Genomic DNA, 24036 nt, shown 5'->3' on the forward strand with positions numbered 1-24036 from the left:
AATCTTGATGATCTTTAGCTCAAGTTCAAATCTGGGTCAGGTGGGGTCAAAAACTAGGTCACTAGGTCAAATCAAAGGAAAAGCTTGTTAACACTCTAGAGGTCACAATTTTGGCCCAATCTTAATGAAACTTAGACGGTGTGCTATCCTTAATAAAGTCTTGGACGAGTTCGATATTGGGTCATCTGGAATCAAAAACTAGGTCACCAGGTCAAATTAAAGGAAAAGCTTGTAAACACTGTAGAGGCTGCAATTATGACTGTATCGCCATGGAAGTTGGTTAGAATGTTAGTATTGGTGATCTTAAGGTTCAGTTTGAATCTTGGTCATGTAGGATAAAAAACTAGGTCACTAGGTCAAATCAAAGGAAAAGCTAGTTTACACTGTAGAGACTATGTTTATGACCATATCTTAATGAAACTTGGTCAAAATGTTTATCTTGATGATCTATAACTGAAGTTAAAATCTGGGTTAGGTGGGGTCAAAAACTAGTTCACCAGGTGAAAGCAAATGAAAAGCTTGTTAACACTCTAGAGGCCATATTTATGACTGTATCTTCATGAAACTTATTCAGAATGTTAAACTTGATGATCTTCAGGACAGGTTCAAATATGGGTCATGTCGTGTCAAAAACAAGGTCACCGGGTCAAATCAAAGGGAAAGCTAGATAACACTTTAGAGGCCACATTTATGACCATATCTTAATGAAACTTGGTCAGAAAGTTAATCTTGATGATCTTTAACTCAAATTCAAATTTGGGTCAGGTGGGGTCAAAAACTAGGTCACTAGGTCAAATCAAAGGAAAAGCTTGTTAACACTCTAGAAGCCACATATGACCATATCTTAATGAAACTTGGTCAGAATGTTAATCTTGATGATTTTTAGGCCAATAGGTCAGGTGAGCTATACAGGGCCTCATGGCCCTCTTGTTATGGTTTTGTCCAAATTATACCCATTTTATACACCCAGCATCACTTATGTTCAGCCATATCACATTGTTGTGATGTCATGAAAACTATGTTGAAATCCCTTCAATTCCTGATTTTTTTTCTTCTAAAGACAAATTACTTGCAAATAAGCAAAACAAGACAAACTACAAAATAGAAAAAAAACACACACACACACAATAGGCATTTAATTGTATTTAATGACGTATATAGTTTCTATAAAGTATATCATTACAAAATCAATAACAAGTATGAAAATATGGCGATGTGTGCCATTTTGTACATTTACTATTGCAAACATTAGAACAAAACCTTTTGAAGTTGTATACACTGGAGCCTCTTGTAGCTGAACAGCCTCTGGACAAAAGGACGGGTCAATTTTTTTCAAGCCTTACACAATTCCTTAATGGCTGCTTCTAACATTTGATAACAAAGAAAAACTTTCAACTGATGGAAAGTATTATAAATCAATTACTGCCCCAGCAGAATAAGCCATACAGTCTGTATGTAAGTTTAACGATGGTCAGGAAGAACTGTAACGGGGCTGAATTACCCTAAATGTTTTATATACTGTTATAAAACATATATCATACTATTTGCAAGCAAGTACAAAATGTCCATGTAATATAGAATAATTTTTCATGTTCCTACTATCATATCTTTGTGAACTTGTACATACATTTGATCACCTCTTAAATTTTTTTCGATAACTGCTTTGACATATAGCACATTGTCCATGTTGACAGTTTCGTAATTGACTAATTTTCATGGATATACAGTAATACCAAACCTAAAAATAAAATGCAAATGAACAAATAATTAATATTCCTATAGTTTAAAACCACAAAATTTCATATACCCACAAAATTTAATGACCTCCCTATACCATTCATGGCATCAAAATTTTACTTATATTTGTAACAGAATTTAGATAGCGAAAATATCAAAACATGTATGATAGCTAACACAAACGCGTATATAGTTATAAAGAATCACAGTTTTGCAATAGCTACTTAAGCTCAATGTGAGCAATAAAAACTCGAAGCATCATTTAGAACAAATGAGAGAGAATATGTTTTATACTTTTTCCTATTTTATATCTCTCAAAGTTCTGGGGTTTATTATAGTGTACAGTTTTTAGTGCAATTTTCTCAAATATTTTCAAAGCTTTTAAAAAACAAGAGGACCATGATGGTCCTGAATCGCTCACCTGTTCCCACATGACCCAGTTTTGAGTATGACGTCGTTTTTTCTATTATTTGATATAGTGACCTAGTTTTTGAGCTCATGTGACCCAGTTTTGAATTTGATCTAGATATCATCAAGATAAAAATTCTGACCAATTTTCATGAAGATCCATTGAAAAATATGGCCTCTACAGAGGTCACAAGGTTTTTATATTATTTGACCTATTGACCTAGTTTTCACAGGTACGTGACCCTGTTTTGAACTTGACCTAGATATCATCAAGGTGAACATTCTCACTAATTTTCATGAAGATCTATTGAAAAATATGGCCTCTAGAGAGATCAAAAGATTTTTCTAATTTTAGACCTACTGACCTAGTTTTTGACCGCAGCTGACCAAGTTTCAAACTTGACCTATATATCATCAAGATGAACAGTCAGACCAACTTTCATACATATCCAATGAAAAATATGGCCTCTAGAGAGGTCACAAGGTTTTTTCATTATTTGACCTACTGACCTACTTTTTGAAGGCACGTGACCCAGTTTCGAATTTGACCTAGATATCATCAGGATGAACATTCTGACCAATTTTTATAAGATCCATTCAAAAGTATGGCCTCTAAAGAGGTCACAAGGTTTTTCTATTTTTAGACCTACTGACCTAGTTTTTGACCGCACGTGACCCAGATTCAAACTTGACCTAGATATCATCAAGGTGAACATTCAGACCAACTTTCATACAGATCCCATGAAAAGTATGGCCTCTAGAGAGGTCACAAGGTTTTTCTATTTTTAGACCTACTGACCTAGTTTTTGATGGCACGTGACCTAGATTCGAACTTGACCTAGATATCATCAAGGTGAACATTCTGACCAATTTTCATGAAGATCTTGTAAAATATATAGCCTCTAGAGAGGTCACGAGGTTTTTCTATTTTTAGACCTACTGACCTAGTTTTTGACCGCAAGTAACCCAGTTTCGAACCTGACCTAGATATCATCAAGGTGAACATTCTGACCAATTTTCATAAAGACCCCATGAAAAATTTGACCTCTAGAGTGGTCACAAGGTTTTTCTATTATTTGACCTACTGACCTAGTTTTTAAAGGCACGTAACCCAGTTTCAAACTTGACCTAGATATCATCAAGGTGAACATTCTGACCAATTTTCATGAAGATCTTGAGAAATATATGGCCTCTAGAGAGGTCACAAGGTTTTTCTATTTTTAGACCTACTGACCTAGTTTTTGACCGCACGTGACCCAGTTTCGAACTTGACCTAGATATCATCAAGGTAAACATTCTGACCAATTTTCATAAAGATCCGATGAAAAATGTGACCTCTAGAGTGGTCACAAGCAAAAGTTTACGCACGGACGGACGGACGACGGACGCTGCGCGATCACAAAAGCTCACCTTGTCACTTTGTGACAGGTGAGCTAACAAGTGAACTTAGAGTATTCAAATTTTAAGACAAGTTCATTCTTCAAACTGATGAAGAAGTTGTCATTTAACAATTAAGAATATTTCTAAAATGTTACAAAAACCTTGCAGAATATTTCACAAATGGTCAAACCTTTGTTTCGCTGACTTGTACTTTTAAATAAAACTAGAATGGTCACAGGAGTGATGAATTACCCCCACAATATAGCCTTGTCAAAGAACTAAGCCAATGTCAAAGCTGAACTTGCTTGATCTTTGACCTAATGACCTCAAAATCAATTGAGGTCATCTGCTGGTCATTATCAACCTCCCTATGAAGTTTCATGATCATCGGCCCAAGCCTTCTCAAGTTATTGTCCGAAAAAGGTTTAAATGACCTTATTGGAACCCAAAATACGCACCGGTCATCTGCTGGTCATGACCAACATTCCGTGATCCTAGTCCTAAGCGTTGTGAAGTTATTGTCCAAAAACCATTTAAGTGTTCCCGGTCACTGTGACTTTGACCTGTGACCTTCTGACTTCAAAACTCATTAGGGGTCATCTGTTGGTCATAATCAACCTCTCTATCAATTTTCATGATCCTAGGCCCAAGCCTTCTCAAGTTATCATCCAGAAACTGTTTAGCTGTTGCAAGTCACTGTGACCTTGACCTTTGACCTACCGACCCTAAAGTCAAACTTAACCTGTATTTTTTGATGTTACATCTGTGTACCAAAAATTATTTAAACCTGTCATGCCTTTCAAGAGTTATCATCCGAAACCGTTAAGCTGTTGCGAGTCACTTTGACCTTGACCTTTTATCTACTGGCCCTAAAGTCGAACCTGACCTATATGTTTTGACGTTACATCTGTGTAACAAAAATTAAAATCGGTCATGCCTTTCAAGGGTTATCATCCGGAAACCGTTCAGCTGTTGCGAGTCACTGTGATCTTGACCTTTGACCTACAGACCCCAAAGTCAAAATTGACCTGTATTTTCTGATGTTACACCTGTGTACCAAAAAAATATTTAAATGGGTCAAGCCTTTCAAGATTTATCATCCGGAAACCATAAAACCAACGGACCAACAAGACAAGCTCACTCCTATATACCCTCCCCCAACTTCATTTTGTGGGAGTATAATGACAAACCAGATTTCAAAGGAAATGCATCATACCTATAACAATGAATAATGATTTAAAACATTAAGTATTTGGCATGAAATATCATAAGCATACAATATCAATATGTATTTTCCAGTCTGGATTTCTTGTTTTTATTAGGAAAAAGCCTTCCTAAATAAATAACACTAAAATTAAGAATAACGTAATGCGCTGATTTTATGGTCATTAAGCATTTTATGCACCCCATACATCAATCATGAGAGCAACAAGCAGCAGCGGAATTATGTGACACAAAGATGAAAATACACATTTTTGTACCAAATTTATATCATAGTAAGAATGACTCTGAACCCAATGCTGTTTAAATTCTGGAAAATTTGGGTTCTTGAACAGGCTACATATGAATGAACAAAAGTTTCTGTCAACAACATTTGTACAGAACATATGGAAAATATTTTGCATATAGTAATTGAACACAGTAACAATGGGCATTTCAGAAAAGTAATATCCAAGTTAATTCTTTTGATCCAAATTTTATGGAAAAAAAACTTAATAGGTTAGTTATTGAGTCTGCTACTTTAAACTTGTGCTATTGTTTAAGTTGTTGTTATTCAATGTTGATTATTGTCTATAACAATGTATTTATAGCTAAATTATAGTGTCATTAGTAGTATTTGTCTGCAGTACTTACTTCAGTCATGCAAACATCTTATTTCTATTTAAGCATGATATAACAAACCTAAGTAAATGCATAAGCATAATTCTTATTTCTAGTCTTCGTTTTCTATAAAATTCAGGATTGTTGTGTTTTGATCTATGAAAAAGTCATATATGGTTTTGATAGAGGAGAAAATGTCAACATTGAATACAAATAAAGGGCAAAAACAATTATTATACTCCAGACAGACTTTTTCCAATGCAAGTCACATTCTGTTGTGTGTAGTCACATGACTAAAATATGAATAAATAAATATGAAACATACTGAAAAAATACCACATAGTACTTGACATGTTCTCGGCCATTCAAAGGGGCTCAGCTTCAAATGAATACCAATATGGTATAATGATCTACCTGAGAACTATCTAATTAAAATGTTCACATTCCAAATATAGTCAGTGAAACATTTTCCTTTGAAGTGTTATCAGTAAATTCTTGGGCAAAAAAGAAAGTCTGGCAACCTTTTTGTTCATAAAGCAAGCACGTCAATCACAGCAGCAACCTGTAAATTTCAATTTTTCTTAAGTTCTTTATGCAGTACCTTTGATAAAAATATGAAGTATTCCTAAGTAGATTTACTGTTCACTATCAATTAATATTAATAAATAGACAAGCTGATTCTAAATTATGAAATCCAAAGCTATAACTATTTGCATCATTTCACTTAAATTTCTGGTTTATTGGTGACTGATTTCATCATGATAAAGGTATACAGGCATGTAAAGAATTAATAGTTTTTAGTAATACAAAGTAGGTTTTGCAGCAATAAAATTTTGCTTGCTCACTACACAAAAGATAAGCAATGTTCAGTATAAATTATTTTACTATCAAATATGAATAGAGTATCCCCATGCATGTATAAATTCTTAAAAGGTCAGATGTGTACAAGTTAAATAACTATCAAACAAAAAATGTTTTAATTCCAAAAATGATCACTCTATCTGGCCCTCAGTAAAATACTGATATAATAAAAGTTGTAAACTTAAAACTCTTCCATTGTAAAAGATATACCACTTCTCCTCAAAACATTTAGCCCTCGAAAAAGAAACTTGAAGATCAACTAAAATTGTGTCCATAGGACACAGATGATCCCACATACTGCGCCATCCTCTAAATAAAGTTTTTAGTACAGACCAACTTCACTTTAAGGATGATCATCTAAAAGTTTGAAGCAAATTGTTTTCAGGTAAGATTGAGCATCTGAACAACTTCGAATCCATTCCTTCAAAAAGTATGATGAGTTGAGAACTCCAAATTTCTTCACTATGGCCTATTTTGTGAAATTAAGAAAGGGCCAAAATTGTAGAAAAAATAGCCACAGAAAGAAGTCCTTTATTTATGGTCATATTCACATCAAGGTCCATTTCATCTGTGAAACTTTAAAGCATATCCTTTAAAGAGTCGGACACACAATTTTTTTTTCTAAATTCCATATAGCAAAAGTATCAAAAGGCCAAAATTGTAGTAAAAATTCATTATCACATCCTTTATGGTCATCTACACAACAAGCTTGTTCATCTGTGACAGTCTGAAGCAAATCAAGCTTCTTGGTTAGTGTGGGACGAGTTGAACACACTACATTCCAGAACATACAGAAGCACATCGAACATACCAGTCTAACTGTCCACGTAACTGGGGGTACATAAAAAGTTTTTATAAAACATTTGGAATGCCATTCCTCAGTAAAACTTAACAATAGTCCCATTGCAAAATAAAATATAAAATCTTTTTAAACCTAGTATAAAAGATATATCATTCACTTTTCTTCTTTTTTGATTTCTTTCCTTTCAAAGCTAGTCCAACTACTATGAAAATTACAATAATTATATGTGGTATAAAGTAAATGCTTTTCCAATAGCCTACTGTTGCATCAAAACTTAATAACAGAAACCCCATGCAGTTGTAGTCAAATCCCCGCATCTTGAAAAACCAGCATGCCCAGTCAAACAGATGGAGCTGTGTGGCGGATCCTTTTCGGAATGCTGCTATCATAAGATCCTCGGCAACAAGTATTGGCGGTACAGTCAGGAAGCTAAGGTAATATCCTGGGTGTATTCCATGCCAAAATGCACTTACACCCATTGTAATGGCTACCCTGTAATCAGATGTACATGTTCTCTGTGTTACTTAAAGAATTTTTGCATGTGTCATAAAATTTCAATGAAGAATACTAGTATACAAGAAACTGAATGCGTTATAATCATATATAAATTTTAAGGCTTGATAAATACAGGATATCTGTTTGTTTTGAGTGAATATGGAATATACATTTGTATCTCGCAGAGAAGTGAAAAAACGTCAAATATTTTTAAGAGCATATAGTACAAGTGAAAATGTGAAAGTTTTATCACTTCTCAATGAGATATATTTCATATTCACCAGAAACAAACAAGTTTTATTTTATTTTATTTTATGCTTAACACTTACACTGCTGAATTTCTATAATGAACTAGTCCCTCATTCAGTTTGGGCAACACCATTTATTATTCAAAGGCGTGTTCCCTGAATATTTACTGACTGAATAGCGAACAGCGCAGACCAAGAACAGCCTGCATGAATTTAGACAAGTATAACTAAACAACTTTTCACATTTTGGTATATACAAACCTCATTGCTCCATAACTCCTGGGTAACCGTCTATGAACATAGGCTGCAAGCCAATATTGCACACTCATATTCCAACTTCTAAGCCCTTCTCTGGTTGTAGGGGCCAGCTCACAGCCCCAAATACTTAAATTGTGTATTGTCTCAAATTCATATTCAACAGTTTTCTGGTCCCTTTCTTGGCTGTAAAACATGCAAAAAATATTACACTGAAGATGGGGGAGATCTTCCTCAAATGTTTTTTTTTTTTTGTAAAGTAGCGTAAATCCCAATGCATAAAGTTATGCTATGCCATGTTCATTGAACAAAGGAAATTTATTAAATAAGCTTGATTTTTATATTACCTGTGCATATATTCAAAAAGATCCTCTGTACGAATGTTCATATCTTATAAAAATGTTGGTAACACATACTGGCTAGACTGAGTCAAGTGTGAAACTCTGCGATAGCTTTGGTTACAGGTAAAGGTAAAAGGTATATAAGTGTTGTTCTTTTTATGAAGAAAAAATGTTCAAGAGTAACCATTTTTACAATAAGATAAAATAACAAGCAAGTTCAATTATAATCCCCACAAGGAAAGAAACAAATGTTACTGCTGATAAAGTCATAAAAATAAGAATACTAAATATATTGTATGTAAAGAGGCATACCCTATAAATTGGTACACCCAAAAACGTCCAAAATTGATTTACTAAAAGAGAATTTATAAACTAACGTCAAATGACACTGCTCCCAGTTATGGCTGCTGAATAAAGGTCCGGTAAAAAATAGACAACAGCAAATCTATATCCATCTGTTTTTTAATGGGGGATCTTAAAGGGCCTGGGTTAAAAAGTACTCGAACGAACGAACTAAGTCAAACTTTTGATCAGTAGTATAATACATACCAAACAGAATCCAAAATATCTGAGATATCTGTCGAACATTGTAACAACATTATAAAGATTTTAAACTTAAATTTACCAGTGTCTGAGTGCCTTTAAATCTGTTGGTCCCTCGCCACATCTAGTTTTACTCTCTACGGGGTATGCTCCAAGACCTGCTGTCATAGACATCACCTCTGACATAATCCATGCTAAATATAGACGAGATCGGAATATCTGGAACATTGGCACCATATAAAATATACGGAACCAAAATGGATTGTACTGAAACTCTTCTGATTTCACATACTGCAATAAAATAGGAAAATAACACAATGTAGAAAAGGAAAATATTTCAGAATCAATAGAACGGGATAATACCACTATCTGAGGAGGTCAGCGACATAGACACTAGCAGGTTAGACCATATAAATCGCAAACTGGGTTCGAATCCCTGCTGGGAAAGATATTTCAAGCTGGGTTCAGTTCTGGATGGGTACTTTATTTGGTACTCTTTCCAGCAGCATTAGTCTAGGCTACATGTTTAATACATTATGATGTCAGCTGTGGGATTGACTGGAAATAACTTTATTCATTCATTCCAGGAGGGGACTTTGACTGTCCATGTTAATTAAAAACCTTTTACTGTAAAAAAAAAAAAATATATATGAAAATATAATTGTATCACTTTTCAGCAGAAGGATAAACTAATTCATCTGAAATATCCCTGCATAGAACATGTACAAATTAGGTTCACTTTGGAATTATGAACAACATTCAGATTCTGCATATGAAACAAGAGGACCAGAAACAATATGGCCTCTAGAGAGGTCACAAGGATTATCTATTATTTGACCTAATGACCTAGTTTTTGAAAGCACTTGACCCAGTTTTGAACTTGACCTAGATATCATCAAGGTGAACATTCTCACCAATTTTCATGAAGATCCATTGAGAAATATGGCCTCTAGAGAGGTCACAAGGTTTTTCTATTATTTGACCTTATGACCTAGTTTTTGACCGTAAGTGACCCACTTTCGAACTTGACCTAGATATCATCAAGGTGAACATTCAGACCAATTTTCATGAAGATCCATTGAAAAATACGGCCTCTAGAGAGGTCACAAGGTTTTTCTATTTTTAGATCTATTGACCTAGTTTTTGACCGCAGTTGACCCAGTTTCGAACTTGACCTAGATATCATCAAGATGAACATTCAGACCAACTTTCATACAGATCCCATAAAAAAATATGGCCTCTAGAGAGGTCACAAGGTTTTTTTATTACTTGATCTACTGACCGAGTTTTTGAGGGCATGTGAAGCAGTTTCAAGCTTGACCAAGATATCATCAAGTTGAACATTCTGATCAATTTTCATGAAGATCCATTCAAAAGTATGGCCTCTAGAGAGGTCACAAGGTTTTTCTATCTTTAGACCTACTGACCTAGTTTTTGACCGCAGTTGACCCAGATATCATCAAGATGGAAATTCAGACCAATTTTCATACAGATCCCATGAAAAATATGGCCTCTAGAGAGGTAACAAGGTTTTTCTATTGTTTGACCTACTGACCTAGTTTTTGAAGCACATGACCCAGTTTCAAACTCGACCTAGATATCATCAAGGTGAACGTTCTGACTAACTTTCATGAAGATCCATTGAAAAGTATGGCCTCTAGAGACGTCACAAGGTTTTTCTATTTTAAGACCTACTGACCTAGTTTTGGAATGCACGTGACCCAGTTTCGAACTTGACCTAGATATCATCAAGATGAACATTCAGACCAATCTTCATACAGATCCCATGAAAAATATGGCCTCTAGAGAGGTCACAACGGTTTTTTTATTACTTGACCTACTGACCTAGTTTTTGAAGGCACGTGATGCAGTTTCGAACTTGACCTAGATATCATCAAGGTGAACATTCTGACTAACTTTCATGAAGATCCATTGAAAAGTATGGCCTCTAGAGAGGTCACAAGGTTTTTCTATTTTTAGACCTACTGACCTAGTTTTGGACAGCACGTGACCCAGTTTCGAACTTAACCTAGATGGGTCACAAGGTTTTTTTTATTACTTGACCTACTGGCCTAGTTTTTGAAGGCACGTGATGCAGTTTCAAACTTGATCTAGATATCATCAAGGTGAACATTCTGACTAACTTTCATGAAGATCCATTGAAAAGTATGGCCTCTAGAGAGGTCACAAGGTTTTTCTATTTTTAGACCTACTGACCTAGTTTTGGACCGCATGTGACCCAGTTTCGAACTTGACCTAGATATCATCAAGATGGACATTCTGACCAACTTTCATAAAGATCCCATGAAAAATGTGACCTCTAGAGTGGTCACAAGCAAAAGTTTACGCACGCACGCATGCACGCACGGACGATGGACGCTGCGTGATCACAAAAGCTCACCTTGTCACTTTGTGACTCGTGAGCTATAATGAATTAAATTCATTTTTCACCTATTAATATCTAGTATCTCTGTGTATGTTAGATGTGTATCTTACGTAAAGCTGCACATGCAATACACTTATAACTAACCATGTAAGAATTTGCTCATACTAACCATGCAACTAATGAGAGCAGGAACAATCATGGCCTGCCATTATGTAACTAACTGTATAATATTAATCTCAAATTATGCTGTCTAAACTTAACCTAACTACCAAAAACAGTAGGGGTCATCTACTGGCCGTATATGAACATGTTATGATTAAGTTTGACCACCTGACATTGAAATAGGTAAGGATCATCTACAGGCCATGGACAAGAAAATTGATGATTGTAGACGCAAGGGCTCTCAAGATATTTATTAAACACCATTAAGTTTTAGAGTCAATATCATTATGACCTTAAAACATTAAGGGTATTCTTCTGACCACAATTAATCACACCATGAAATTTGACAGTCCTAGGCCAAAACAATTTCAATTACTTGATCTGATCTGTGATCTCTGTGACCTTGACCTCCAAAGAAATAGGGTATTCTTCTAATAATATACATTTCATCTTCAGCTCTGTAGGCCCAAGAATTCTGTACTTACTGATCTGAAACCAATTACAGACAGACTAACATAAGCAAAGCACTACACACTCTCTTCTTTAAATATACGCAAGTAAACTTATTCCAGAAAGCAATACCTGTATACTAAAGAAGTAAGAGCAGACTAGATATACTGCAGCTATAAGTGGTATCTGTTTCACCCTTTCTATTGCATATTTATATATAGGTATATGAGCATCTTCAGGTATATGTAACATGTCGTAGTAGGTTCTGTACTTGTAATATGGACCTGTAAATACAAATTAAGTATGTGGCACAACTCTATATATTTAATTTTTTGTTTAAAATTTTTTAAAAATCTAATAATTGTTTATTTAAAGTACAGTGAAAAAGATTCAGTTGGTTCAAGGTAGCATTTATGTATAAATCTTTTTTAAGTCTCTTAAGATGGTTCTGCACCCTTGATAAACTGGAACTGCAGAAGTGATGGCATAACGTCATTTATACAGAAAAGCCTTGATTTGACATACGGGAATGAAAATCATTTTATGAATTCATAGCAACCCCTGAGTAAATTTATTACAATGGCACTTTTACTATATTTCTAAAGTCAAAATATGATGTTAAAACATCTGGTACAATAAGAAATTCAAAATAATGTCTTAAAATTATATTTAAAAGTGCAGTTCACTTTAATCATGGTCAAATATCTCAAAAATAAACACATGGACCTATATATTTAATTTCACCACATTATAAACCAAATTTTTATTTAAAATTGTGATAAGTTTTCATTAAAATCTACATAGTAGAAAAATTTCTATTTGCAAAAATGTTATGAAAATTTTGATTTTCTCATAGACTCCTATTGTGAAAAATTGCGTGAGGTCCAAAATTTTCAAATCAGTCTAGCAAATGCTCAAGCACATGACCGTATCTTTTTATTTGTTGAACTTTCTAAGTATATTTGGATTTTTTGAAAAATCAGGGTTTAATCAAATTCTATACTAGTATTGTAGAAAAAATTTTGATCCGAACATACAGAACTACAACTATTATTGTGTTCCTCATGAGATGAAAATATAGAGTAAACTAGAAGGAAATTAAGCAGGCTTTATCTTATTCATAGATTTTTCAATTTAAATATGAGCTGCGCCATGAGAAAACCAACATAGTGGCTTTGCGACCAGCATGGATCCAGACCAGCCTGCGCATCCGCGCAGTCTGGTCAGGATCCATGCTGTTCGCTAACAGCTTCTCTGATTACAGAAGGCTTTGAAAGCGAACAGCATGGATCCTGACCAGACTGCGCGGATGCGCAGGCTGGTCTGGATCCATGCTGGTCGCAAAGCCACTGTGTTGGTTTTCTCATGGTGCAGCTCATATAAATTCATTGTTTACTGTAAATTTATAAAAGTTGCAGGCTTGAATACATTGGGAGCTGAATGCATTTCAAATTAAGTGTACAATTCTTTTTAATCAGGGCGCATAACCAAAGCATGTTGACAGGTAGATAACATAATTTACAATTCCTGTCTTCAATCAATTTCAAAAATGTTCTAACTTAATAAAATGGCTGATGTTATAAATAAATCACCTGTAAATAAGCCAATGTAGCACAAAGAATAGTGAATTGTATCCAGGAAGGACGGTTTCAGCTGGAAGTTCTTTTTAAGTTCAGCATCCTCCTCTGATTCTCTGTCTCGTTTTTCCATATACTCTGCATCATGGACTTCAAAAGCAACTCCTATCATCTAAAATGTCCGAACCAATAATAAACAACAGTAATTTACATATCCATACATAATAATATTATATAAAATGTCAGCCTTTCACCTTTTGGAGTATCTTTTTTCTACCAGATATCATGGTCAGTGACTGAGCAAGCTTGTATTATGACCACTATCTAGCAGGTTTTCAAATAAAGCTGGGACACTCTTAAAACCTACATAAAACACATTTAATGTTGCTTCTAATGTTGCAGCACTGCTATCTTAACATTGGTGACTGTTTTATGTGGGTTTTTTTTCACACTTCTGTCTAAATATTGCACAAATAACTGACAGAAATAAAACAAATATTATGAAGAGCCGGTACATATAGTACAGTAAGTAATTGTAATAATCATAAATGCAAGTATCAATATTTCCCAAGCACATCCTAAATCTAAAGACAGCCTTTGATAAAGACATATATGTGTATTGCGTCTGAAATCATTTGTCCTCCATAATTGATTCAGGTGCAGACCTTTGCACTTGCTTCCGCAGAACAGTTTAGGACTGGTATAAAATCCAGGGACACTGATTAGGTTAATAATTGCCTGCTGTTACATGACCGAAATACCATGGAAAAATGGTACTAAACTAAAAACAAACATAATAAAAACAGTCATATTTACCCGCAGAGCATTGAAGAGCTGTAATGCATTAGTAATGGGATGCGGTCTTGACAGACCAAACAGGTGTGCAGCTCTGAAAAATGCTAGGTAGCCAAAACACCATACAAAACTAGCAGCATGACACCATCTGAAAAAGCAAAAACACTATAATAAATAACTTTTCAAATACCTGACAGTATATTGTTTCACAGGATAATTTAGATCTGAATTCAAGTAGTCTCTAAAAGCACAACTTCTGAAACAAGAGGGCCACGATGGCCCTATATCGCTCATCTGAGTTAAGTTGCTTGCTTGAACAAATTTCTTTGCTAAAGCTTCAAAAACAAGAAAGTAGGTCAGTAGGTCATATTCATGGTCACTGAAAGTCAGTTTTAAGATTAGTGTGCAAAACTGTACAAAGTCATGTCATCCAAATTTCAAGGCTGTATCTTAAAAAACAAGAAAGTAGGTCAGTAGGTCACATTCATGGTCACTGAAAGTCAGTTTTAAGATCGGTGTGTAAAACTGTACATGTCATCCAAATTTCAAGGCTATATTTAAAAAAAAAACAAGAAAGTAGGTCAGTAGGTCAAGGTCACAGTCGGGTGACCCTTATCACTTGGGGTCATCAGGTAAATATAATTAAACAGTCTAGGAAAAATGATCTGATAATTTTTTAAGTATATAACTCATATATCAAGTGACCCCTGGGGCGGGGCCTCTTTTCACCCCAGGGGCATAATTCGAACAATTTTTTAAGAGATCAACTGGGCAATGATACATACAAAATATCAAAGGCATAACAGTTAAGCCTTGAACTTTAAGACAAGAAGTTTTTTAAAGTTTTTTCCTATATAAGTCTATGTAAAACTTGGGACCCCCTGGGCAGGGCCTAACTTTCTAACGATACATGGCTGAAAATGAAATTCAATTTTTTACTGGTTGAAATCGTCTTTACATTTCTAATTTTTATAATTTCTCAGCAACTACGGAACGCAGAAAATCAGACCAACCTGCGTAAAGAGATTTTTCTAACAAATAATTTGATTGGATCACTGCATCCAATCGTAAATGTAAACTCCATGGAAAGCGATTTAAATAGCATAGGTATTCCCAGAAAGTACCACTACAGTGCGTCACTGACTTGGTCTCAATTCAAATACTTTTTTTGTGGGTATGCGTATTGTAATGTTGTCGTATGGTATATTTTATAACGATTTTTGCGATTTTGTAGGTGTTTCTTTAAAAACTGAATGACTGTGTGAAATTGCACATCACGCCCTCCTTTCCAAACCACTGGGTCTCTCCAGTGGTCCCTTAGACCTAAAAAAATTGTTTTCTTCCGGTAACATGCTTAAAAAAATAAGGGTAGGTAGGTCAGAAAAATTATTGGGGGGATTACTTTTTTATAAAGGGAGACTTTTCGGAAATTATTTTTGTGTCAAAAAATGAATACAAATAAAGGGGTTATGCCTTGTTTAAAGCATAAAAAGTGCAGTTTTGCAACTTTATGTTAAACAAGAGTGTCAGAATGTCACAATATACGCCCGTCACAGCAAATTTCTCTACACTAGCACCTGTATTTGCAAATGGAATTTTAATTTTGTGGTTATTTACAATGTTTTTGTTAGTAATTATTGTAATTCTTTTGTTTTTCTCAATCCACAAAAAAAACTCCTTACCAGGTAGAGATGCCTTAAAATACACCTAAAATTTGAAAGTAACCTCTATGTTGTACCACAGAAAAGTGGTCTTGGTTTTTCCCTATGGTCAATTATAAAACTTATAGTAACAACTAAGGGAAGTTAGTCTTTAAAAAAAAAAAAAAAAAAAAATTTTAAGTCCACAAAAAAATCTTACCAGGTAGAGATAGGTCAAAATACACCTCAGAATTGGATGTAACATGCATGTTGTACTACAGAAAAGTGATCTTGATATTTCCCTACGACTAGTAATGAAAAAGTTACAATATAAGCTATTTATAGTAACAACAAAGGGAAGTAATTCTAAAGAAGGGACCTGTGCATGACACTCCGCCTCATGATGGTGTACAATTGTGCCAAGTTATATCAAAATCCCTCTATGCATGAAGAAGAAATGCTCCGGACAAAGTCATTCTTGTATCTGACCTTTGGCCTCTAAGTGTGACCTTGACCTTAGACCTAGGGTCCTGGTTCTTGCACATGACACTCCGCCTTGTGTTGGTGAACATTTGTGCCAAGTTACATCAAAATCCCTCCAAGCATGAAGAAGAAATGCTCCGGACAAAGTTTTCATTCTTGTATCCTTTGACCTCTAAGTATGACCTTGACCTTAGAGCTAGGGACCTGGTTCTTGTGCATGACACTCCGCCTCATGATGGTGAACAATTGTGCCAAGCTACATCAAAATCCTTCCATGCATGAAAAAGATACGCTCCGGACAAAGTCATTCTTGAATATGACCTTTGACCTCTAAGTGTGACCTTGACCGTAGACCTAGGCTCTTGCACATGACACTCTGTCTCATGATGGTGAATTATTGTGCCAAGTTTCATCAAAATCCCTCCATGCATGAAGAAGATATGCTCCGGACAAAGTCTGTGGACGCCGCTCCCGCCTGGCCATCCACCCGCCAGGGGCGTTCCCATATTACGTCCCGTTTTTCAAACGGGCGTATAAAAATTGAAAAAAATATTCTCCAAGGCCATAAAAACATTTAGGGTCAGGCCAAAAAATTAGGGTAGGTTGGGATACCGGAAAAAAACAATTTTTTATGCCTTACAAGGCCACCCTTAAAAATATGTTCGTTTGCCACTTCCGACCTAGTACTTCAAGGACTGGGTCGGTAATTTATTTCTTTTTTTGAAAATATGTGAAAGAATCGTCACTGTCAGCCTATTGTTGTTTAAACAATAACATCCCTTTCTTTTTGGAAGCTGAACACATCAATGAAATATTAAAAACTTGAATACAAATATATAGAATCTACTTAACCATTTCAGAGACAGTGACTGGCCTACAGAAACGAAATAAATTCAAGCTCTGAAGCATGCATTTTCATTTGGTTGTAGAACATTTTGTTGCAATTCCATTAAAATGCAACATAGCTGCTGACACGAAAATATAACGCTAATACTAAATTTTATGTAAAAGGTTTGTATGTGCAGGTTTCCCGCCAAAATTGCAGAAATATCTGCTTCCCGTTTCATTTGGAAATTCAATATGGCGTATGAGATGGTCCGATATTACAAAATGATAACGCAAATACTAAATTTTCTGTAAACCCGCGGTTAAGACCAAAGAAGCATCACGGAAGACACGTGCAGTTTTCCCACCAAAATAACTGAAGAAACATCTGCTTCCCGTTCCATTTTGGAAATTATTATGGCGTATATGAAATGGGCCGATATTTACGCATATTACAATTATGCACACGTTCAACCAAATATTCGGAAATTCTGCTTACGAAAATAGATATACCATATAGATCTATATCGATCTAGCATCTAAAGAAATACTGTTTTGGAAAATCCTATTGCGTCAAGGGTATTTTTATTTCAAAACATACATGTATCATGTCCCGACGCCGACAAGGCTTGTCATTTCTTTGGGCACGATTTATCAAAAATAAGATACAAGTTTTTAGAATAATGATATCACGCAGTACATGTTTTAATAAATATGTTTTAAAACATAAATCATGGCTTAAATGCGAAAATATCACATTGAACTCTTATCTTTCCAGCTATGCAGTAAAAATTTTTTACGCAAGGCTGATAAAGTTTTACGCAAAAGGTTTAAAGCTATAAAACTCTTAGCATCCCATTATGCTTATCAGGTCATGATCAGACTGAAAGAGAATTTGATTAACCACAGATTGCTACTTATTTCACTGTATAGGTCACTTTGTGAGAACAGCAAAAAGACTTTTTTTGAATAACTTACCTGAATTAACTTATATTTTATAACTAATACAGGTTATAAAATGCTTGAAAAAATAACTGAAATAGGTTACATAACTTAAATCAGTTACACCCCTGACTGATAATGTTTTCTTCCTGAAAATATTTTTAATGATGTTCGCGATTTTTAGAATTTTCCATACCCTTATTGATCCGTACTGATTTTGGCAATTCTGCAGAAAAACAGACAAAACTTGTGCGAAACAGCTTAAATACATGTTGGGCTATTTCATGTCACAGCTTTGCAAAGAAAACGAGTGTAACAAGAGCACCGCCTTGCGGGTGCTGACGCTCATCTGATTTTTTTTGTATAATAGAAATATTGTTCTACCCATGATTTTCTAAGTCTAAAAAGGGCCATCATTCTTGCAAAAAGCAGGATAGAGTTATGTTTCTTGATGTACAGTGTCCACTTATGATGGTGAAAAACTGTTGCAAGTTTTAAAGCAATAGCTTTGATAGTTTATGAGAAAAGTATACTTAAACATAATACTCAACCAAGAAAATGATTTTCTAAGTCCAAAAGGGGCAATAATTATTGCAAAAAGCAGGATGGAGTTATGTTGCTTGCTGTACAGGGTCAGCTTATGATGGTGAACAAGTGTTGCAAGTTTCAAAGCAATAGCTTTGATAGTTTAAGAGAAAAAGTTCACCTAAACATAAAACTTAACCAAGAAATCTGATATTTTCTAAGTCCAAAAGGGGCCATAAATCTTGCAAAAAGCAGGATGTAGTTATGTTTCTTGATGTACAGGGTCAGCTTATGATGGTGAACAAGTGTTGCAAGTTTTAAAGCAAAAGCTTTGATAGTTTAGGATAAAAGCTGACCTAAACATAAAACTTAACCAAGAAAACTGATTTTCTAAGTCCAAAAGGGGCAATAATTCTTGCAAAAAGCAAGATGGAGTTATGTTTCTTGATGTACATGGTCTGCTTATGATGGTAAACAAGTATTCCAAGTTTCAAAGCAATAGCTTTGATAGTTTAGGAGAAAAGTTGACCTAAACATAAAACTTAACCAAGAAATCTGATATTTTCTAAGTACAAAAGGGGCCATAAATCTTGCAAAAAGCAAGATGGAGTTATGTTTCTTGCTTTACAGGGTCAGCTTATGATGGTGAACAAGTATTCCAAGTTTCAAAGCAATAGCTTTGATAGTTTAGGAGAAAAGCTGACCTAAACATAAAACTTAACCAGGCAACGCCGACGCCGACACCGACGCCAATGCCGACAACCGCTCAAGTGATGACAATAACTCATCATTTTTTTTCAAAAAATCAGATGAGCTAAAAACTGCGGTCAGTAAGTGAGCTGTTTCATAGAGGACTGTATATGGGGTTTCCTAACGAATTATATATTTTCTTATAAAAACATTTCGGAATCGGCATGTGCCTTCATAAATATATAGAAAAATACCTGTGTCTATGGATATATTACTGATACAAAGGCACTTAGTAACGTTGCCACCGGATAATGAAATGGGTACATGTGATTTATAAACATGCGAATCATGACGATTCTATACAACTGTTTTACTACATTGTATTTGTATGACCAAAGAAAAATTCGACTAGTTTCTATACAGAGACTTTGTTCTCAATTCAAGCATGTTCTCGTTTCAAGCTTCGTTTTCATTTCTGGAACTCTCGTTAGCTGCAATACATTCTATTTCTTTTCCCTGTTCAGTTTTGGTGCGTATGCAAACGGCCATTACAAGTAAATGAAATTAATGTCTGAAGTCTATAAATTTGTTAACCAATAGCATGCTGGCATAGTGGTAAGCTCTCCAGCTTTCACGCACATAAATTTTAATTTTAAGTAATCTAAATTTATCCACATCACGTGTATTTTTTTCTTTGTGTATTGGTAACAGTTTCTTGAATTGTCCGTTTAATGAACAACACACTTGTCCGACTCCTGAAGATTTTAGTCGACATTTCGTAGGACGATTTTGCGGAACTATTATGCTTGAAGAAGAATATTAATGTTGAAAAGTAGAATAGTTTTTCATGAAAATGAACGAAAATGATGATATAATTTATAAAAGCGTGACAATTTTCCCATCATGAAATACGAAATGATATGGTAATACGGGGACTCGATCCTACAACGAGATGGATCTGCTCATGCGATATTAATTAATAAATGTACATTATTGCTTTTTCAATGATTATCGTTATTTAGGTTAGGACACTGAAAATTAATTACGGAAACATATGGAATATTCATGAATTCTAGGTCAATGTAATATAAATGTCACGTGCCAGTTGAATACACGGCGGGAAAATGGAAGAATCAATTGGTCTCCATGGATTTTATTGACATCTACACAAGTGTGAGATACAGTAAATAATCGGCTGCACGAATCCATTACGTCAGGACATCTTGATTGGCATAATTTCCGACGATCAATGACGCTCTCAATGAAATTTAAATCATGATCCAGACAGCAAATTCAAGGAAAGATACATGACAAAAAGAATATTTAATGGACAGAAATAAAAATATAAAAAAGATACTTTTTTGGTAAAAAAATTTTGGACCGGCGCAATTCTAGTGGGTCGGGCGGAAGCGACAAACAAATGAAATTTTAATTTAGGCCCAATCGCTGCCTCGGAATATTTTCTAAGGGACACAGCTGCCTTTTGGATAAAGAAGTAGGGATACAGCTGCTGTTAGTCTAAATAATGAGACCTCGGGCAGACCGATTTTACATTTTGATATTTTACGTTGTCTACCTAGAGGTCTCAACCAGAAACAATCAAAACTGTGGTGGAAACTGTGGTCAGTTGAAATTACGATTTATCAGTAGTCACGATTTTTCTTTAGCCCTAATTGCTTACCTGTTGTTTTAAATCATAAATAGTAAATAAAAAACATAAGAACAGGACATATTTATCAAGAATTTCTGTTGTAAAAAATTTAAACCTCTAACGTTTCAATCGTCTTCATGTAATGGCGGTCGGAGGCGTGACCAATGAAGACGCTTCGTGTAGTAATGTGTTTACCGGTGATCGGCCATTTTCCGATACGTAGTACACTCGTGTTAAACCTTGGCATTGTTTTAACTGCCATAGTTTGAATTTTTCTCAAGAAATCTCGGTAATATATATATCATTGAAAAGGAAAAATTACATTTACATATAAAAATTACATAAAAATTACTTTCTATGTATGTATTTCTTTTTTTTATCCGTTGCATTATCATAACATAATTCCCGCCCAACGGATTCCATTGGGTGTTACTTACGCAAAGAAGAGGACAGTGCTACCACATTCTTTACCTTTTCTGGTTTGTACTCGGAGGCGGATATCGACAAGTCAAAATAATATAACGATATTCAACTCTCGAGTACAATTATTTGGACTACAGCTGCTGTGTCCATAATATATCATTCGCATGGCAGCAGTGTATATAGCACGGCCAAAAAATCTACTGTTAAGTTCAACAGTGAGAATTCTCTGGACAACAGAAAAGTCTGGAAAGACTTAACATGATCTGGTTTTCACCTTCAATAGCAAGTGCCTAATTTCATATCACTAGAACAAGCTGCAACTGGATTATGTGCCATGGTGAAGGTATGTACTTCAAGCAGGATATTTCTGTATAATTTGTTCCCTTGCCACTTCCTTATTTCACACTTAAGGAAGTTTCTTAACAAATTTTGGATAGGTAAAAATGATGCAGAATATTTGTTCCCAATGACACAATTTATTCGAATCATGGAAATCAACTTTTAATCATTTGAACAATTTTGTGAATAAATGGAAGGCTTTTTTTTTACCTGGCACCAAGAAATTTGATCAAAACACAATTTCCTACAGTGACTATTAGAGGGTGCAGGGCTTCTATTCCACAGGAAAACGATATCACAAGTACGCCAATCAAAGTTGAAAGTAATTTCTTCTGTAGAGGAGTCTTTGCGTATCGTATCAAAGCCCCTGAACCAACAGATACTAAAAGTAAAATTCCGTAGACAACATCGTCCGACATTTTGGCTGTAATGCTACCTAAATGACAGAGGAGATCCGCATGACATGGAGCGGAAGTAGTGAATAGTTTCAGTCTAGACTGTCTAAAAGCCACAACCAGGACGATTTGTATTGTACGGTATATATGTGACCATTTGAACTACCAGTTTTCAAACCCCTAAGGAATTTAATGAAATTGCTTATAATTAAAGAATTTTACAGGACATGACAAAACTATTATCTAGTCGAGCGATGACTTGCAAATTCAAAACAATGAATTTATTAATGAGGTGATAGCAGGTTTCTAGCACTAAGGTCTGTACTTTAAACATATGGAGCCAGTTTCAAATAGATATGTCCTAAAAACACAAAAACATTCCATATAGTGCGTTAATTGTAACCTAGGGAACAGGATACAATTGTAACCTGGGGATAAAGGATACAAAATTATATTATAGGTTATCCCTATGTATCCAATGTAACCAGGATACAAAAAAAAAAACGAAGGGTGTGGAAAGTTTTGTGTTTTCGGACCATATATGATTTCAAACCATCTACTAAAATACATATACCGTAATTGTAAGGATAACGTTTAGTTAATGTAGTTCAGCACTTTTTATAGTTAATTAAAATGTCTGTCTTTTTCTCAAAACCAGATAAAATATCAAATCAGGAAAATTAATAATGCATCCCGGAAGCGGCACTTTAATCAGACAAAGTATCCAAACACTCTATAAATATATTTTCCCGTTTCAGTCAAAAGTAATACGACATCACTAGTCACATTTTTATAGTTACAAGATTTTTAATAATGGTAATGGAGTCCCTAAAACTGGATCGGATTATTAAGTTTTTTTTTTTTCAGTCACATTTTTCACACATTAGGCCAAATTTTATAGAAGTTATATAAGCCGAATACCATGTTTAAATAAAATTGTATACTTCAACTTCAACTTATCTTGTGTGTAAATAAAGGGAGAACACTGTGGTGGGACTTCGTAGATAAGTTTGGCATTGTATTAATAACATAATTTTCTCAAATTAATGTCCAAAATTACACTACAAAGTCTATTGATATAACCAAACATTAAAAAAACCATAAATGCCTACACTTGTAGGCTACCCGGGACCAGTCGTGATCAAAAATTCACATTTGTATTTTGAGTTAAAATCCCACTTTAAAAAATGCAAAAATTCTTAAGAAAAAGCTTTGTGCACACATAGGCATCGGCCTGACATGTTTTCATGTCATCGTCCAAGCAGACGAAAACACGATGAAACGTACGTAGACGCGAAGAAACAACAAATCGGCAGTTTGCCGTCCTTTCATGTTCTCTATGCGAAGAGACGAAGACACGTATCCTTCTGTGTGTACGCGGTGATTCTTTCGTGCACTCCGAACACAGGTTTTTGTCAGACGTTGTGTGTGTAGATGAAAGGAGGGGTTGGGGGACAGACTTGACATTTATTCACGGAGGGCCTAAATATAAATACAAGTGTTATCAGAATGATTTTTAGGAAGTTTCTATCATAGTAAAAAGTAGGTCATTAGGTTGTGATGGGTCTTTAATTGTATTTTCAGTTAGCTATCATGGAAATACAAAAGAATACATTAAAATTCTGTGACGAATCTTTAATAATGAAACTATAATATGAATGAGCAATTTGTCTATCTGACGAAGGAAAACACGGAAGTCATCACACTGGATAACCGGCTATGATCACGGTAAGTAGAAAAGAGCAAACATTCCTTGCACATGTATCTATTTGTCGAAAAAAAAAAACAAGAGAGTATGGTAACTAGGAAAGAGTGAATATTTCGTGCACATGTATCTATCTGGAAAAACGTGGAAAACACAG

At 34.9% G+C, this 24036-nt stretch overlaps 1 protein-coding gene across 1 annotated transcript; it reads right to left on the reverse strand.

Annotated features, from left to right (window-relative positions):
• Positions 1-1130: 1130 nt before the first annotated feature.
• LOC123563064 (lysophospholipid acyltransferase 7-like) lies at positions 1131-22220 on the reverse strand. Its single transcript, XM_045355637.2, has 7 exons — positions 21990-22220; positions 14283-14409; positions 13482-13638; positions 12022-12173; positions 8974-9182; positions 8014-8193; positions 1131-7501 (listed from the first exon to the last, which is right to left on the reverse strand). Exons 1-7 carry the CDS (start codon positions 22196-22198, stop codon positions 7159-7161), a joined length of 1377 nt encoding a protein of 458 aa, XP_045211572.2. The 5' UTR covers positions 22199-22220; the 3' UTR covers positions 1131-7158.
• Between the last annotated feature and the right edge of the window lie 1816 nt (positions 22221-24036).

Source organism: Mercenaria mercenaria, chromosome 2 (assembly GCF_021730395.1).
Source record: "Mercenaria mercenaria strain notata chromosome 2, MADL_Memer_1, whole genome shotgun sequence".
NCBI classification, from domain to species: domain Eukaryota; kingdom Metazoa; phylum Mollusca; class Bivalvia; order Venerida; family Veneridae; genus Mercenaria; species Mercenaria mercenaria.

Excerpts from the sequence above, each read along its gene's own strand:
- LOC123563064 (XM_045355637.2), bottom strand. The coding sequence starts at position 22,198 with ATGTCGGACGATGTTGTCTACGGAATTTTACTTTTAGTATCTGTTGGT. Across the intron at positions 14,410-21,989 it reads ATCAAATTTCTTGGTGCCAG|ATGGTGTCATGCTGCTAGTT; the intron begins GTAAAAAAAAAG and ends TTGCTTTTTCAG. Across the intron at positions 13,639-14,282 it reads AGCTCTTCAATGCTCTGCGG|ATGATAGGAGTTGCTTTTGA; the intron begins GTAAATATGACT and ends CGGACATTTTAG.